The sequence below is a fragment of the Sinocyclocheilus grahami genome, unplaced genomic scaffold (assembly GCF_001515645.1).
Source record: "Sinocyclocheilus grahami isolate Dianchi unplaced genomic scaffold, SAMN03320097.WGS_v1.1 scaffold579.1, whole genome shotgun sequence".
Taxonomy (NCBI): Eukaryota; Metazoa; Chordata; class Actinopteri; order Cypriniformes; family Cyprinidae; genus Sinocyclocheilus; species Sinocyclocheilus grahami.
Window position 1 is genome coordinate 882,194 of NW_015505758.1, and position 17,826 is coordinate 900,019.

Sequence of the window (17,826 nt, forward strand, 5' to 3'; positions counted from 1 at the left end):
TGAAATGGTTCCTTGCAAAGGGGGTCCCGCCCCAGGAAGGCAGTGGACTGCCATTGGCATCCGCCATGTTAGGAGGCAGCGGTGATGCAGCAGCTGAGGATGAGGATGATGAAGAGCTGGGGCAGCAGTTTGAGGAGCCAATATGTGCTCTGGTTCAGAACTGTACCATGCTACACAACATCTTGGGCCCAGCCTGCATCTTTCTCCGACAAAGCTTCGCTCAGGCTCAACTCGTATGTACACACACACACACACACACACTTACAAACTAGCCTTTTTTAGAAAATGCATGGTGTGGATATATAGAACATCAGTGTCAGAATTCCCATCAAGGAATCAGATTATCATTTTCTGTCTTATCCACCTTCAGTCAAATCCTATTAACCTCCCTTGAGCCCCTATTACTTAGATAATGACCCATCATCTCCCATTCCTGTGATTGGAGGATACTGTGCCACATTATTCGCCATTGTGAGTCAATGTCAGGTCATTTGTTATGTAGCCAAGTCCTTAATGCAGCATTTGTAAGGATGCTTAAATGTTTACATTAAAGTGTCCATAATAGAAACAAATGCACTCAACAACCTAACATGAATGCATTTCTACAACCTACTCTCAAGTGTGCACCAAATCAGAAATGTATGTAGTAGGCTATAATATAATATTATCTGATAGTGACGGGGTTTGGGTGAATGAAGAAATTAGTACTTTTTAAAAATGTTATTTAGATCCTGAAGCCTCCAGTATTGATCGATGGGACTGAGACAGTGTAATATCCTTCTGCTGTCAATTGTTGCATATGGCTATGATTTATATATACCATTAGTATAATGCTCTTTTTTACTCATGGGAGAATCTTGGAAAAACCTCTTATGTCTTTGCAGGAAAAAAAGACAATCATTGTGCATGTTTCTCCAAAGAGAGGTGAAACTTAGATATTTCACCTTAGATATTACACCTACCACTGGCAGTACAATCAGTTCCTTATGTTAATCTGGTGGAAGTGGTCAAAAATACAAAGAGAGAGAGCCTTCAACTGTGTAGTTTTATAGTAGCTTAATGTTTCATATCAATGTCTCCATCTGTCTGATAATCCCAGAATCCTTTTTGTGTGGATAGAGTAGGGTGTAAACTAGAAATTGCTAAAAAAAAAAAAAAGCAAAAAAAGACAAAACCAATGTAAAATTTCCCTGAAATTGTTTGTGACTAGCTAAAGCCTTTTTCCCCAAGTAATATCACATCTTTTTAGTTGTGCAGCACTTATTGAGGCTCTAGGGTGCATGTTGAACAGACTATGTAAAAACTATATATTGTATGGGTGAGTACCTGATTTTCACAAAAAATTATATGTGAACTCCATTGGACTCCATTTGTTACCTGGCAACCTGGACCCTTGTAATCTGTTCACCATAGTGACCTTATTCTACTGCTGCTTGCATCATGCTTGCCAATTCATAGTAATCAGCCTAAATAGTCGCCAGCTGTGTGAATATGTTCTGGCTGGCCACTGCCCAAACACAGGCTCAGTCAATCAGATCAAAATCTAAATCACTCTACCATTTGTTATTATCTTACTTATGTAATGTATAAATGTTGATTCAGTTGAGATTTCATTGCTCAGCTTGTTCTTTTTTTATTTGGAGTTATGCTGATAATGTTTTAATGACTGAGTTTCTCCATTTCCACGAACATGAATATCGCATGACATGACAACACGCAATCCCATGTGTGTGCTTTTCTATCCTTAGATAACTTAATATAATATCATCCATAATATCATAACACTGTGGTTCTCAGTCAGTTTTGCTTCAGGACCTCAATATTATTAAGGGAGCGATTACAAAAACTGCACAAAATCAACCTTATTTTTGTAAGGAAAATATTAAATCCATAAAATCCATAGTTATATTCTAAGTTCATTAAAGGAATAGTTCAACCAAAAACTGTAAAACATTTGCTGAAAATATAATCAGACTATCCAAGATGTAGATGAGTTTGTTTCTTTATCATAACAGATTTGGAGATATGCAGCATTACATCACATTACATTGCTCACTAATGGATCCTCTGCAGTGAATGGGTGCCATCAGAATGGGAGTCTAAACCGCTGATAAAAACATCCCAATAGTCCACAAGTAATCCACATAACTCCATCCATCAATTAATGTCTTGTGACGTGAAAAGCTGTGTGTTTGTAAAAACAAATCCATCATTAATGTGTTGTAAGTTTGTAAACAGTGTTATATTTCTCCCCTGATGAAACAACTTTTTCACTGGAAAAAGCGTAGACAGAGGACTCATATTTTAGCCAGAAGCAATTTGTTTGTTTTTTTACAAACACACAGCTTTTCACAAGACTAATTGATGGACTGAGTTGTGTGGATTACATGGATTATTGAGATGTTTTTATCAGCTGTTTGGACTGATGGCACCCATTCATTACAGAGGATCCAATGGTGAGCAAGTGATGTAATGCTACTTTTCTCCAAATCTCTTGAGATGAAAAACAAACTCATCTACATCTTGGTTGGCCTGAGGGTAAGTACATTTTCAGCAAATTTTCCATTTTTGGCGAACTATTTCTTGAATATTACCATGAACTTCATAGGCACACATTTTCTTTTTTACGTACAGGATTTTGTGAACTTTTTTGGGTATGGTGGTCATTCTGTATCAGTTGAATCTTTCTCTGGAAAGGAGTGCATTAATGAGTGAATGCATTAATGTTTTGTGTGATATGATATGAAGCACATTTACATGCAGGCACTCCTTTTGTTTTTACTTGTGCTGACCAGTAATCAGAGCCTCATGTGTTTCATTCAACCACTCGCGTGTTCATGCAGCGGTGTGCAGATGGTTGCCCCCGGAAACACTGACAGGTGTGCCTGAGGCTTGCTGGTACAATGTACTTTGAGTGACAGTTCAACAAGCCCAGTCGGAATGCAAAGCAGATTACAGGAGAGCTTATAATACAGGGTTCCCACACTTTCTAACCAATTTTCTATGATTTTTCTACATCATTTGTAACGAAAAAATGATAAAATAATTCAATTATTTGTATTATTTATATGTTGTTCTAATTATATTATCATTATTTTAATTATTTATTATTATGTTTTGTATGTATGTGTCTGTCAACGTATCTGTGTGTTTGTCCTAATAGTTTGCCTCTGTATGTCTCTTTGAAATCTGTACTCACTGCAGGACAGAGATCTACGGCCAGAGGAAATTGAAGGTACAGAGATATCCAACATCATTGATATGCTTTATACCATTAAGAGCGTTAAACTCTCCCACCATCCAAAATGAAACGATTCCTTTCCTTATTGACTTCACTCCCTCCATCAACATGGATTCTTGCTGTTAAAGCCATCTTAATTTTGCCTTAATTGTCTTTTTGAATTGAGTAGAATATGTCAAATTTATTGAGATTGTGATTGCCATATACAGGTACACTTTTGTCCTTGAGCTGAATACCTACCTCTAGTGTTGCAGAGCGGTCACTGCACCTAAATAATACCTGTAGAGTCCTGCTTAAAGGGATGTAGTAGTCAGCCTAAGATGCCTGTCAGTTAATACAAACAATAGTCCAATCGCATGGCGGTAGGTTGCTTTGTGAGAGTGGAAACTCTAAATGAAAATAAATGGATTATACTTACCTGAAGCATGTTGACTGGATGGATACTAGCTGGTACACTTGCCATTATCTCGCTCAATTTATATGAATCTACCTTCAGTCTCCTCTAAATCCCTTGATAATATAATTTTCTTTCTTCTGTGCAACACAAAAGGAGAAAATCAAAGAATATCCCATAGCTCTCATTCACCTTTCTCCAAATTAAAAAAAAAAAAATCTAAAAAAATAATATAATATCAGTCTCAAAAACAACTGTGATTTAAACTGAATTCAAGTCTGTTCCTCATACAGTGCTATTGTATTACCTCAAAAGACATATTGACCACTAATATGATCGTTTTGTACAGCATTTGAGATTGACAGACCTTGCTCACTTTATAATTTCATTGTTTCCTTTTGTGTTCTATGGAGGAAAAAAACATTGGCTACTGCTTTGCAATTGCATAAGTGTGAGTAGTTTTGGATGAACTACTCCTCCGACAAATGTGATCACCATATCTTTATCCTTCAGAATCCTCTTACTGCACAGACAGATTGGATTGCACATTAATGTCAACAAACTGAAGAAGATGCTCTCTCTCTCTCATTCTTTCTCTGCCTTCAGAGTTGAAAGAAGCCTTCCGAGAATTTGACAAAGACAAGGACGGCTTCATTAGCTGTAAGGATCTGGGCGAGTGCATGAGGACGATGGGCTACATGCCCACAGAAATGGAGCTGATTGAACTCAGTCAGCAGATCTGTGAGTGGCAACCTTGTCATTATCATTATACGTCATTATCTCAGTTATACTGAGAGTTTTATTCAAGAACAGACTCAGTAAAACATGAATATCTGAACCACTCATCTAGGGTGTTTTTATGATACTTCTTACATGATTGTATGTTTGTTCAATAGGTGGCGGTAGAGTGGACTTCGAGGACTTTGTAGACCTGATGGGCCCAAAGATGTTGGCTGAGACAGCAGACATGATCGGAGTGAAAGAACTGAGAGATGCTTTTAGAGAGGTTGGTGTTCCATGTTACTGACAGGTGTACTGTATTCCCAAGTTTTCTGAAGTCACACCCTTTTTAATTGATCTTTTTAATCTCAGTTTGACTCCGACGGTGATGGTCAGATCAGTCTGGCTGAACTGAGGGAAGCCATGAAGAAGCTGATGGGAGAGCAGCTCAACCACAGAGAGATTGATGAGATCCTCAGGGATGTCGACCTCAATGGAGACGGCCAGGTTGACTTTGAAGGTTAGAATTATAATTTTGTTCCACGGGTTCTTGAATTTTGATTTTTGCATGTGCATTTGGGAAAACCATTATGTATAGCCTTTATTCATGCTAATATACACACACCGGCCAATTTATTAGGTACATCTGTTCATCTGCTTGTTAACACAAATATCTAATCAGCCAATCACATGGCAGCAACTAAGTGCATTTAGGGATGTAGACATGGTCAAGACAATCTGCTAAAGTTCAAACTGAGCATCAGAATGGGGAGGAAAGATGATTTAAGTGGCTTTGAATGTAGCATGGTTGTTGGTGCCAGATGGGCTGGTTCTGAGTATTTCAGAAACTATCTACTGATCTACTGGGATTTTCACACACAGTCATCTCTAGTGTTTACAAAGAATGGTCCAAAATAGACAAAATATCCAGCGAGTGGCAGTTCTGTGTGCGAAAATGCCATATTGATGCCAGAGGTCAGGGGACAATGGCCAGACCAGTTCGAGCTGATAGAAAAGCAATAGCAACTCATAACCATTCGCTACAACTGAGGTATGGAGAAGAGCATCTCTGAATGCACAACACATTCAATGTTGAAGCAAATGGGCTACAGCTGCAGAAGACCACACTGTGTACCACTCCTGTCAGCTATGAACAGGAAAATTAGGCTACAGTTCGCACAGGCTCACCAAGACTGAACAATAGCAGACTGGAAAAAGGTTGCCTGGTCTGATGAGTATCGATTTCTGCTACAACATTCAAATGATAGGGTCAGAATTTGGCATAAACAACATGAAAGCATGGATTCATCTTGCCTTGCATCAACGATTCAGACTGGTGGTGCTGGTGTAATGGTGTGGGGGATATTTTCTTGGCACACGTTTGCCACAACCAACCTCAGTATTGTTCCTGGCCATGTCCTTCCTGTTATGACCATAGTGTACCCATCTTAGCATGGCTACTTCCAGCAGTATAATGTGCCAGGTCATAAAACTCAATGAGTTCCCTATGCTCAAATGGCCTCCACAGTCACCAGATATCAATCCAATAGAGCACATATGGGATGTGGTGCAATGGGAGATTCACATCATGCATGTGCAGCTGACAAATCTGCAACAACTGCATGATGCTATCATGTCAATATGGACTAGGACTTTGTAGACCTGATGGGCCCAAAGATGTTGGCTGAGACAGCAGACATGATCGGAGTGAAAGAACTGAGAGATGCTTTTAGAGAGGTTGGTGTTCCATGTTACTGACAGGTGTACTGTATTCCCAAGTTTTCTGAAGTCACACCCTTTTTAATTGATCTTTTTAATCTCAGTTTGACTCCGACGGTGATGGTCAGATCAGTCTGGCTGAACTGAGGGAAGCCATGAAGAAGCTGATGGGAGAGCAGCTCAACCACAGAGAGATTGATGAGATCCTCAGGGATGTCGACCTCAATGGAGACGGCCAGGTTGACTTTGAAGGTTAGAATTATAATTTTGTTCCACAGGTTCTTGAATTTTGATTTTTGCATGTGCATTTGGGAAAACCATTATGTATAGCCTTTATTCATGCTAATATACACACACCGGCCAATTTTTTAGGTACATCTGTTCATCTGCTTGTTAACACAAATATCTAATCAGCCAATCACATGGCAGCAACTAAGTGCATTTAGGGATGTAGACATGGTCAAGACAATCTGCTAAAGTTCAAACTGAGCATCAGAATGGGGAGGAAAGATGATTTAAGTGGCTTTGAATGTAGCATGGTTGTTGGTGCCAGATGGGCTGGTTCTGAGTATTTCAGAAACTATCTACTGATCTACTGGGATTTTCACACACAGTCATCTCTAGTGTTTACAAAGAATGGTCCAAAATAGACAAAATATCCAGCGAGTGGCAGTTCTGTGTGCGAAAATGCCATATTGATGCCAGAGGTCAGGGGACAATGGCCAGACCAGTTCGAGCTGATAGAAAAGCAATAGCAACTCATAACCATTCGCTACAACTGAGGTATGGAGAAGAGCATCTCTGAATGCACAACACATTCAATGTTGAAGCAAATGGGCTACAGCTGCAGAAGACCACACTGTGTACCACTCCTGTCAGCTATGAACAGGAAAATTAGGCTACAGTTCGCACAGGCTCACCAAGACTGAACAATAGCAGACTGGAAAAAGGTTGCCTGGTCTGATGAGTATCGATTTCTGCTACAACATTCAAATGATAGGGTCAGAATTTGGCATAAACAACATGAAAGCATGGATTCATCTTGCCTTGCATCAACGATTCAGACTGGTGGTGCTGGTGTAATGGTGTGGGGGATATTTTCTTGGCACACGTTTGCCACAACCAACCTCAGTATTGTTCCTGGCCATGTCCTTCCTGTTATGACCATAGTGTACCCATCTTAGCATGGCTACTTCCAGCAGTATAATGTGCCAGGTCATAAAACTCAATGAGTTCCCTATGCTCAAATGGCCTCCACAGTCACCAGATATCAATCCAATAGAGCACATATGGGATGTGGTGCAATGGGAGATTCACATCATGCATGTGCAGCTGACAAATCTGCAACAACTGCATGATGCTATCATGTCAATATGGACTAAAATCCCAGTGGAATGTTTCCAGCTCTTTAATGAATTTATGCCACAAAGAACTAAGGCATTTTTGATGGTAAAAGGGGGTACCTAATAAAGAGGCAAGGAAGTGTATATAAAAGATGCTTATGGAATGAATGAATGAATAAATTATATATATGTCATGTATATATGCCTCTTTATAATGAATATTCCTCATTTGTAACTCACTTTTGATAAAAGTGTCTGCTATACGTACAGTGGGTACGGAAAGTATTCAGACCCCCTTAAATTTTTCACTCTTTGTTATATTGCAGCCATTTGCTAAAATCATTTAAGTTAATTTTTTTCCTCATTAATGTACACACAGCACCATAAATTGGAAAGGAAACTATCTGTTCATCTCTAACTAACATATTTTTCACCTTACGCTCAACAGAGTTTGTCCGAATGATGTCTCGCTAATTTAGAGGACTCATGAAAAAGGAAGAGAACAATCAGTTTGCCAACTCCTAACGTGAAGAGTGAAATACTATGCGTCTGCTTTAATTAACTACCTTATTAAATTATTTAAACCATACTCTTTCTTCATACAGGGATATTTTACATATTTGCTTGTTTTTATGACAAAGAGGAAAAGTGTTTCTTATTTAATTTATTTTAGCATTTTGGTTAAAAAATTAAGGAGCTAATTAAGGTATTTCCATGTTTCCACATATGTTCAGAATTATAATGGTACAAAGCATAGCTGTAGCACACATTATTTATAAAAGCATGCTATAAACCCCAGAATGGAAATGTAATTAATAACTACTGAAATTATATATGAGGTGTACATGGTCATTGTGGACTGACAATGCAATGCTAGATATAAATCAGTATTATGTGTGTTTTGGAAGGTAAACCACTGGTTAATGGGTCTAAAGTTCCTGTATGATGCTTTTTGGGCTGTTAATGCTTTCCCTGTGGGAACAAGATATTAACATGCAAAACTGGATATTATACAACTCCGGAAGAGTCTGGAGATCCCTTGTAAAGATCCTGACACCCATGTGATCTCCCCTTGTTCCTTAATCATTATGTTTAAACAAATGTTTTTATCTAAATATCTATTCTTGTCAATAGTGAACTATATAAATAAAAACTTCAATATATTTATTGTTATTTCTGTACTCATTAAGATTGTAAATATTCAATAACCAATTAAATTAAATTAAATTAATTTAAATGCTGACTATTAACTCTTATTTTCGAGTATTTAAATCTCTAAAATACAATGGTGGTAAAAAAATAATAATTAAGTTGCGTGAATACACAATAATCACAATGCTTATTAATTTTCCCTTTGTCAGTTACAAAAGCTAAGGCCTAGATAGATTTGCATAATCATATGCATTAATCAAGTATGTCTATAGATGAAGTGATTTAAATTAATACATTGATGTTTCCTGTATGGAGGCTTCTAAAATGCTCTGTGAATTCTCTCACTGTTTTGCCATCTCTCTGCAGTGAAGAAACACATAGACAGGATGAATGAAGGCCAGTAGAGTCAGGACAGTCAAGATGATGTTCACCTACAGAAACACAGAAATACACTAACATTTACTGATTACAGTAAAAGCTGTGGAAAACTTAATTGTTAATGATTTTGGTCAATTTACACACACGGAATTCAAACTAATTGAATATTTAAAGGGGTGGTAAATCAGCTATTTTCGAAGGCTTGACTGTGTTTATTGGGTGCACTGTAACATGTGTTCATGCTTTGTTTAAAAAAATAAAAAATAAATAAAAATGCCCCTAACGGCAGTTGTATGTGCTCTGGTGTACTGTAAACAATGGAGTCAATATATTACCTTATCAATTTGAGCCCGAATCAGACCCAGAGAATATTATTGAAGCGGATCGAGCAGAACCTGTGCAACCACGGCTCTTACAGGACGTTTCAGAATGGTATGTTTTTTGTTTGTAGTTGTCTCATACTTTTTAGATACGCTGTTATTTGTAAATGCTACTGCTGTTTATGTTATCTTTTGATATATACGGTTTTATCCTTATTTAAGTAATTGTTAAATTTATAACAGTAACACTCTACTACAACAACTCTTCCTCGCACCCCAACATGGCCTCACACTCTTTGTTGCATAATAAAAGCTTTATGTAAATTTTAGGGTTTGTAATGTCACCAACCCAGGAAGAAGCTCTTTGTAGTCCCTACCAGCCGTGTGTTGTAGGCCTTAAAAAGTGAATTCTGTCAAATAAAATATCTCCCTTTGCATTTGTCGTAACTTTACAGATGTTGTTTATGCTCAAACAGCAACATTACACACTAACTAAAGTTAAAAAGTGAAATCATAATCAAGGGCCCCTTTAATCAAATGCTGCTGGAAATGTTTATGGAGCAATCTTTCATATGGATTTTAGGTTTGATGTGAAAAACTCACTTTTATAGGCTTTTTTAGTATTTATATAGTTTTAGTATATTAGTATTTAGCATTTAACCATACAATCTTATAGTTGTAGGTATTGTATGGAAGAACATTTCTGCCACATATCATTTTTGATCAGAACTATTACTTTTTATGTCCATAGCATGTTGTATTTAAAACAAAATGTTATGTTTTAGAAATAAAAACAATAATTATAACATTATTAGTCAAAATTGTGAGATACTAAGTTATGAGTTAAAAGTTGAAATTATGAGATAAAAGTCATAAATATGGCATAAGAGTCAAAATTGAGACAAAAGGTGATAAAAATGTCAAGGATTCTTATAACAATTATGTCAGAAAAATAAAGTTAATAAAGTTTTATGTCACAATTCTTATCACATCATTTCAGCTTATGTCAGTTTTGACATTTTATCTCATAATTATAACTTTGTATTATTTTGGCTTTTTATATTATAATTATGATTTACCAAAGCATGATTTTTTGGCTTCCATAGGATCAACATCTAGCGGCCCCAAAAAGTATTTCAAACCTCAAATGGACACACTTAAAATGTATTAACTTTATTACATTAGATAACAAAATATTAAATGAAGTTCTCTGCAAAGATATAATGCTAGAATTTTTTCAGAACTAACTTCACATTAACTATAGACATATTCCACTAACATTTGCACAAAAACAATACGTTTTGTCTTCTTTCTGAACAGTATCTCAGTATATTGTTTTATCATTTTAAACCTCTTTTTGTGAAAAGCTATACTTATAATAAATGCCACTTGGTTTGATGTTGTGATACAATTCAATGACATTCATGCAATAACAAGTGTACACATACTTTTGGGGCCATTGTATGTATATGAGCTCTTTGTTGTTGAAACAGTGGAATGGGAAACATAGATTTACATAGAAGGGGTCTCCTCCAAGAACTTTGTTGAGGGCGAAGCAGGGATACTGCAGCAGTGACACCACAGCTGATAGGGACATCACTAGACCATACAGCTTTCCAAAATGACGGGCAGGAAACCTGTAGGAATTCAGATTCATTGCACTCACTTAAGAAAAGATTTCAATTTAGCGACAATCAAGATACTTATATCACTCATTTTACTTACGCTATGCTGATGAATGCAGCATTCCCTCCGTACAGAAAAGAACGGTTAAGGACCTGAAGGATGAATGTGACGTACTGGAGAGGGAGGATCGGAATGCTTGCACAGATGGAGAACAACAAGCACTGCAGAGAGGTGAGGAGGAGAGATAGAACGGACGAGTGCAGGTCTGCTTCCCGTTCTGACACACCTACAAAAATATCCAGGGTGGGAATGAGAAAGAAAAATGGTAAAGGTGTGAGAAGACAGATCTTCACATTTCCCTGTCAACTGACCTGGATCTAAGGGTTTTCTTTTGTGTCGGTCCATTAGCAGGCCATTCCAGGGAGCACAGAGAACTCCACAGAACTGGGTGAAAGCAAACGCATTGGTGTACTCACTCACTGAGAATGAAAAAGAGATAAAGAAGTCTCAGTCAAATCCTATAACCTCTGCTACTATCGCAGTAAGGCATTTGAAAATGATCCTAGGGTTGTTGCCAATCAGAATGGCAAAATCCAATTCCATTCCTGAATTTTGACTGGCATAGCAAAGAGGATGCAGAATTGTATCTAAGGGAGTAGAATTAAAATGGAATGAAATTCATGTGTAGTTTTTAACAATATATATTTTTCTTTCAGTAAAAATTACCCATAAAAATGATCCTACACACAACAAATGGGATATTTCCAGAAATATATCATCATATTAATAGTCAATGTTTGAAATGTCAGAAATACAGACATTTTAATTTATTTTTTATTTTAATGTTAATTGATTTAATATTTTTTAATATATAATTTATAAATATTTAATATAATAATTTACATCAATTAAGAATTCTTTAATTTACCTCAAAGTCTGATGTGTGATTGTGTTAAATGTCTTTGAATTCAGTAAATTCCTCCTCCTGTCATTCAAATTCAAGTTCATTTTATGAACTGAGAGGCTCCTACCATAAACAAAGATTTCACAGAATTCATTGAAAAGCATCATAGTAATGAGAAAATGTGTTTACCAATGTCGGGGTCTTGGTTGGCCAGTCTATTGAGCATTGGATTCAGAGTTCCAATGAAGAAATAATGCCGCAGCTGCATGACTGACAGCCATATGAGGTGCCACAGGAAGAACCAGGACAGAAAACAGCTCCTAAAACTGTCTATAGCAGAAGAAGAAGAAGCCATTTGTTGATAAGAAAGGTTTCAGTAATCATGCAGTGTCATGTTTTACCAAACTAAGACCTATGTTGGCAAAGCAGCACCTGTCTCAGAGTTGTCTGTTAGCTTTAGTGTGTCAGTCTCCAGTGGCTCATCATCTACACCTCTGCCTCTGTCTGAACGCAGGTCTCGCTCTGCCTCGTACTGTTCAATGTTGTAGCTATGTGATTTAGCACAGCTCATCCTGTAAATAAGGATTTGCATTTGAATTAATATGGATAAGATCATGAATTATGTACTAAACATAATTAAGGCTATATCAGATTTACTACATACTAAATATAGAGTATATACACTATGCTTCATTTATCTACAATAATATATAACATTTGTTTTAAATGTATGGAATTATTCAACTTATTTGTTGCAAAAAACATAAATGTATCATATAAACAATATCTGAATTAGAATTTCACTTATTTATTTTACACTATCGTCCAAATGTCTGGGGTTCGGTAAGATTTTTTAGAAGTCTCTTATGCTCACCCGAGGCTGCATTTATTTGACCAAATTACTGTAAAAATTATAATATTGTGAAATATTATTCTGAAATATTGTATTTAAATAACCTTTCTATTTGATTATATTTTAAAATGTAATTTATTCCTGTGATGGCAAAGCTGACTTTGTGTCACATGATCCTTCAGAAATCATTCTAATATGCTGATTTGCTGCTCATAAAATGTTTCTTATTATTATTATCAGTGTTGAAAACAGTTGTCCTGTTTGTCCATGCTTTTGTGGAAACCATGATGCTTTTTTGATTATTTGATGAATAGAAAGTTTAAAAGAGGGTCAGGAACGCTTGTGTAGGAAAGTGCACTGTATTGCCACTATATCTGTTTAAATTTATTTTATTCTAGAATGCATTGTCCTTTTTCTTTAAAGTAATCGCTGATCCACTTCTCTTGTTTGTGTGTTGAAGCTTGCTCGCATTTCACCAGAAAGACACCATGCACATTGGTTATACTTTCCACGTATTTGGACTAAATTTAAGTTCTACATGCTCCTCTCAAGAGAGGGAGCTATAGATCTGCTGTTGAAAACAACATGACAGAACATTTAGGAAGTTTGCATAAGAATTCACTAGAGGATGGAAAGTATTACTTCTGAGCTATTTGTGTGATCACATTCATGTTTGTTGTCAGCATCTTTGTATGCTACAATCCTTTTAGTTTCTAGGCCTATCCCTAAAATTCTCACCCTCTAAAACCGTGCATGTGTCAGTTATGTAAAACTGCAAGAAGAGGCAGACAAAGCCATCTTATAAGTCACGTTTAATTGGTGCTATTCTATTTAATATATATATCTATAATAGCATATCTTTCTCTGTATCTACCAACACCCTACCACACGGCGCTCTAAAATACTTGATTCTGATTGGTCATTCGCAGCACTGCGCGACGACCAAATATTTTTGTATAATCACCCCTAAACTGGATATTTATCTTGCATCGCAAATTACAGTCGCTAAGTAGGATCACGGGGTATACTGACAGTAATAATAAAAAATAGCTCGAAGGATAATGTACATATATGACTAGAATAAAATATTGATAGATGGCTAGAGGCATGAGAATTCCCAATCAAAACAAGAAAACGACAAACGAGGAGAACAATACATTATTATTATTATTATTATTAGTGTAAAAGTGCCATTGTTATTGATTAATGATGTAATAGATAATGTACGAGAAAAGAAATACGTAATTTGAACTCAAATCAGTATTTTATGACCATGTTTATTTGGCAAGCAGGAAAAATGTACATCCAGATAGCACAAAATAAATTCTCCAAAAACTATCTATCTATTTATCTATCTATCTAGTACTTTTTTGTCAATCTATAGATTAGATGAAGCAATGTTATAGGCTACCTTTGACAAAAAGACATTCAAAACTGTAATAAAACACCTGTTTCCATTATTTATTTTACAGTATTTCCAATGGCACTTTTTACCTAAATTGTAGTATTGACTGCATTCATTAAGCTCAACGCTGCAATCCTGTTCCAAGTTCTTGCAAGAAAAAAGTGACTGACATATTGTTTTAAGCTACATTTAGCTAATATTATACCCATTATATTTTGTCTGTTTGTATATTTTGTTTATTCATGTTTATGTACATTTATTTTATATTTCTAAAATGTTTATTTAATGTTTATTGCAAGAACATTTTGGTAACCGCTGCGCCAATGGAAGACTTAAAGAGATGCAGAGCATGAGAACGCGAGGGAAGCAACCAGGTAAGGTTAAACATGTAATGGACTTGCAGTTCCTGACCTACATCTGTCCTGCCTGGTTGAACAGATAATTCAATCTTGTGGCCATGTGGCTCCCTCTTGTGGATAGACGTTAAAGCGTTGTGTGTTTGATCATGAGAGCTTGTACTGTCTTTGTCTGATGCAGGTGCTAAAGGACATAAAAATACACTTATTATATGTGTAAAAGGTTGTCGGTGCCATCAAAATGAGAGTCCAAGCAGCTGATAAAAACATCATAATAGTCCACAAATAATCCACACTACTGCAGTCCTTCAATTAACATATTATGAAGTGAAAAGCTGTGTTTGTAATAAACAAATCTGTCAAAATATGGCCATACGATATGACTCCTCTATCCATAATCCATTCACCAATGAAAAAGTTGTCTAATCTGAATAAGGAGCGAAATATGCACAGATCAAGCACTGTTTACAAGCAAAAACAGTCCAAAACAGATCTATACTTGTGGATTATTGTGATGTTTTCAACTGTTTAAACTCTTATTCTGACAGCACCCATTCACTGCAGAGGATCCATTTGATGAAATGCTAAATTCCTCCAAATATTGAAGAAAAAAAATCGAATCTGTATCTTGGATTGCTTAAGGGTGAGTATATTTTCAGCAAATTTATTTTGGCCAAAATATAGTACTGAGAGGGCCCCACTGTAGTTTCCACTGGTGAACATTAGATGGAGCCATGAGAACCCTAACCAGCCCTCTCATGACTCACTTGTTCTGCTCAACATCAGTCATCTGTTGTGTCCCATGCAGTTTAATCAATTATTTCATACATTGCCAAATTCTGCAACTGGTCATAACTTCCCTGCATTCTCTTCTCATCAGTTCAATGAAACACTTTTAATCAGATCTGATTCTAGAGTATAACAGGAAATAGACATTTTACTGAAAAAAGCGTTATTAGAAGTGACAATGTAAAGTAAAATGCCTTAATAGTGAATTTGTTTCTAGCTCCTCATTGGTGGCCTGCTATTTGATGAGGATAAATCTCAGGTACCTTTTCGAAGAAACACTGCATTATATGTGAAATATGCCACATCTTGAATTTATAACTGCTTACATATTTTTGTTGAAGATTCTTCACTGAATTTTAAAAGAAACTGTGAGAGCTCCAAACCAGCATAAGGTCCTATGAATGTCTCATATTGTTTTTTCCCGGTCCTTGCTTATTTGTCTTGTCGGTCCTTGAAATGGTCATGGATTCCAACCTGACCTTATCTGAGATTTAATTGTGGCATTCGGAGAGAACATCAGGAACTGTTAAACAGGCCCAGAATAAACAATAGAGCCGAGTGGGCATACACTACTATTCAAAACTTTGAATTTGGTAAGATTTTATGCTCACCAAGGTTGCATTTATTTGATCACAAAGACAGTAGCCAGAAATATTGTAAAACAATACATTTCCTACATAAACAATTTAAAAATACCTTCGGATGCATAATAAGGTAAACTAAAAGGAAACAAAAATACCAAAAGATAGCAATTAAGCAGAAATGGAGTATTGATCCTAAGCCTCTGCTGATTCACATTTAAACTGGTCCCTAACCTGCTGGGACTAGTTCTGGCAACAAACTGCCTGGTGGCTATAACAATACACCATGTGACCTGACACCAATGTGCAACATCACATGGACAAACGTGGAATTCTCTATTTTCTGGCTGCTGAACATTTTTGTGTGCCCTAGGGTCAAGGGAGTGACCTACGAACCTATCAGGAGCTACTGTGGGCTCCTGTATTTGCTACTAGTAGGGCGACTCTGACTCAACTACTGAGCGCTTGGATCCACAAACTCCCACCCTATCTGGTTGTGTTGAGGTTAGTTTCAACATCAACTGAATGGAGTTTTAACATCAGCCGAGCTTGATTCCCTTGGTGGGGAATTCAGTGTTACTGTAATATCCCACGATGAACTGAAAGGTTCAGATGACTTTGACTAGATATGACTGATGCTTCATTGACCCACCAGTGACAGATCATGAGTCTGATTCGAGCTAACTGATAAATATAGGAAATGAGTTGACTGTTGTGGAAGTAATAGATAACATTTGAACATTTGAATTCAAATTTATATTACTAAGATTGACATCAATAGTGCATCTATAAATTGTAGGCCTATGTCTATAACCACACTTTTTATTGCCCTTTAATTAACTGTGTGATATTGTCAGAATTATCTATTTATTTTGCTTTAATTGTTCTGTCTGACAGGGCAAACAATTACAGATAACCTTTCATCAGCCTTTAAAAAGCTTGTTTGAAAGCAAACACCCAATATCACTGTTTAAGGTTAGTTCTTCTTGTAATTATAAAATGGCCTGTTTCCCAAACCTTCAAGTGACATCCATCTGGTAACCTCAGGAAGTCTTCTGAGCAAAAGACATGCAAACTGAGATGGTCTTAGATGGACCAAGGCATTAATAATTCATATGTTTTGAATGCAATGTCAGTTCTGTGTAGTGGTGACAAGTCCATCAAGATTCGCATAACACACAAAAAAAAATGTATTTCCACTAAAAGTAAAATTGTAAATTAACCAACTTCATATTCCTCATAGTGCATATTGAAAAATGCATGTGATGGCTTTACTTAAAAGAATAATGAAATTCAAAATCTAAAATCAGGCTAAATAGTTAAGCCATTGTCTTCCCTCTAATTTTGACAGTAATTTTCCATTGCACGTGCAGGGTATAAATGAAAAGATACTTGATTTACACTGGTTGGACCCTTTGGAGAACTGTAACCTGAGAAACCTTAAATGGTGCTTCAAGTATTATCTGATTTTCATATCATCACCGGATAAAGAAATAAACAAAAAACTAAATAAATGACGAAATAAAACAAATACAGAAATGAGTAACTGTAGGCTATATGCAAAATCGGAAAATGATACATGAATAAAAAACTGAAGTAGGCTAACTGCCATAGATTGCTGTATTGATAAATTAATTAATAAACAAAGGAAGGATTTAATAAACAATACATGTTAAATTGTGTGAAAAGTGTAGTGTACAATGTTATTTATTTCTTTGTTGTTTATTTTATGATCTATATTTCTTTGCCGTGTATATTCCGATTTGTTTCCCATAAACGATTCCGCTGTGGTTGATATTGTAGAATATTCTCGCAGCTCCCGATTGCAATCAATCCGTGATATCGCAGGTTCACAGGTTCACAGGTGCAGCGACAAGTCCTTGTTTCGTGACATATCAACTACAGTGCAGCGGTGTCTGATCGCTTAAGTCATCACACGACGACGAATAACTGCGTTTACGTTTAAAGAACAATTCTGCAGTGTAATATCGCCTTTTTATTTTCGCTTGCACATTGAAAAGTCAGTCGTGTCCCCGCCCAAGCGC

General features: G+C 36.4%; 2 protein-coding genes across 4 annotated transcripts in view; one reads left to right on the plus strand and one right to left on the minus strand.

The window, feature by feature from the left end:
- Window positions 1-8,571, plus strand: part of LOC107556818 (calcium-binding protein 2-like) — a 30,468-nt gene extending 21,897 nt beyond the window's left edge. Inside the window, exons 2-7 of one of the 3 annotated variants that reach the window (XM_016240047.1) lie at window positions 21-233; window positions 3,205-3,235; window positions 4,242-4,376; window positions 4,532-4,641; window positions 4,728-4,875; window positions 7,866-7,891. In XM_016240047.1, the coding sequence (XP_016095533.1) occupies window positions 21-233; window positions 3,205-3,235; window positions 4,242-4,376; window positions 4,532-4,641; window positions 4,728-4,875; window positions 7,866-7,891 (663 nt within the window). Of the gene's footprint in view, window positions 1-20; window positions 234-3,204; window positions 3,236-4,241; window positions 4,377-4,531; window positions 4,642-4,727; window positions 4,876-7,865 lie in introns of all 3 variants that reach the window. The other 2 variants (XM_016240046.1, XM_016240048.1) reach the window with 2 other exon arrangements.
- A 134-nt stretch (window positions 8,572-8,705) lies between these two features.
- On the minus strand, window positions 8,706-12,368 carry LOC107556819 (solute carrier family 43 member 3-like). Its single transcript, XM_016240049.1, has 6 exons — window positions 12,230-12,368; window positions 11,987-12,127; window positions 11,265-11,372; window positions 10,993-11,179; window positions 10,784-10,904; window positions 8,706-9,000 (listed from the first exon to the last, which is right to left on the minus strand). Exons 1-6 carry the CDS (start codon window positions 12,366-12,368, stop codon window positions 8,911-8,913), a joined length of 786 nt encoding a protein of 261 aa, XP_016095535.1. The 3' UTR covers window positions 8,706-8,910.
- Between the last annotated feature and the right edge of the window lie 5,458 nt (window positions 12,369-17,826).

Excerpts from the sequence above, each read along its gene's own strand:
- LOC107556819 (XM_016240049.1), bottom strand. The coding sequence starts at position 12,368 with ATGAGCTGTGCTAAATCACATAGCTACAACATTGAACAGTACGAGGCA. Across the intron at positions 12,128-12,229 it reads AACAGACAACTCTGAGACAG|ACAGTTTTAGGAGCTGTTTT; the intron begins GTGCTGCTTTGC and ends CTTCTGCTATAG. Across the intron at positions 9,001-10,783 it reads TTGGAGGAGACCCCTTCTAT|GTGAACATCATCTTGACTGT; the intron begins GTAAATCTATGT and ends GTGTTTCTGTAG.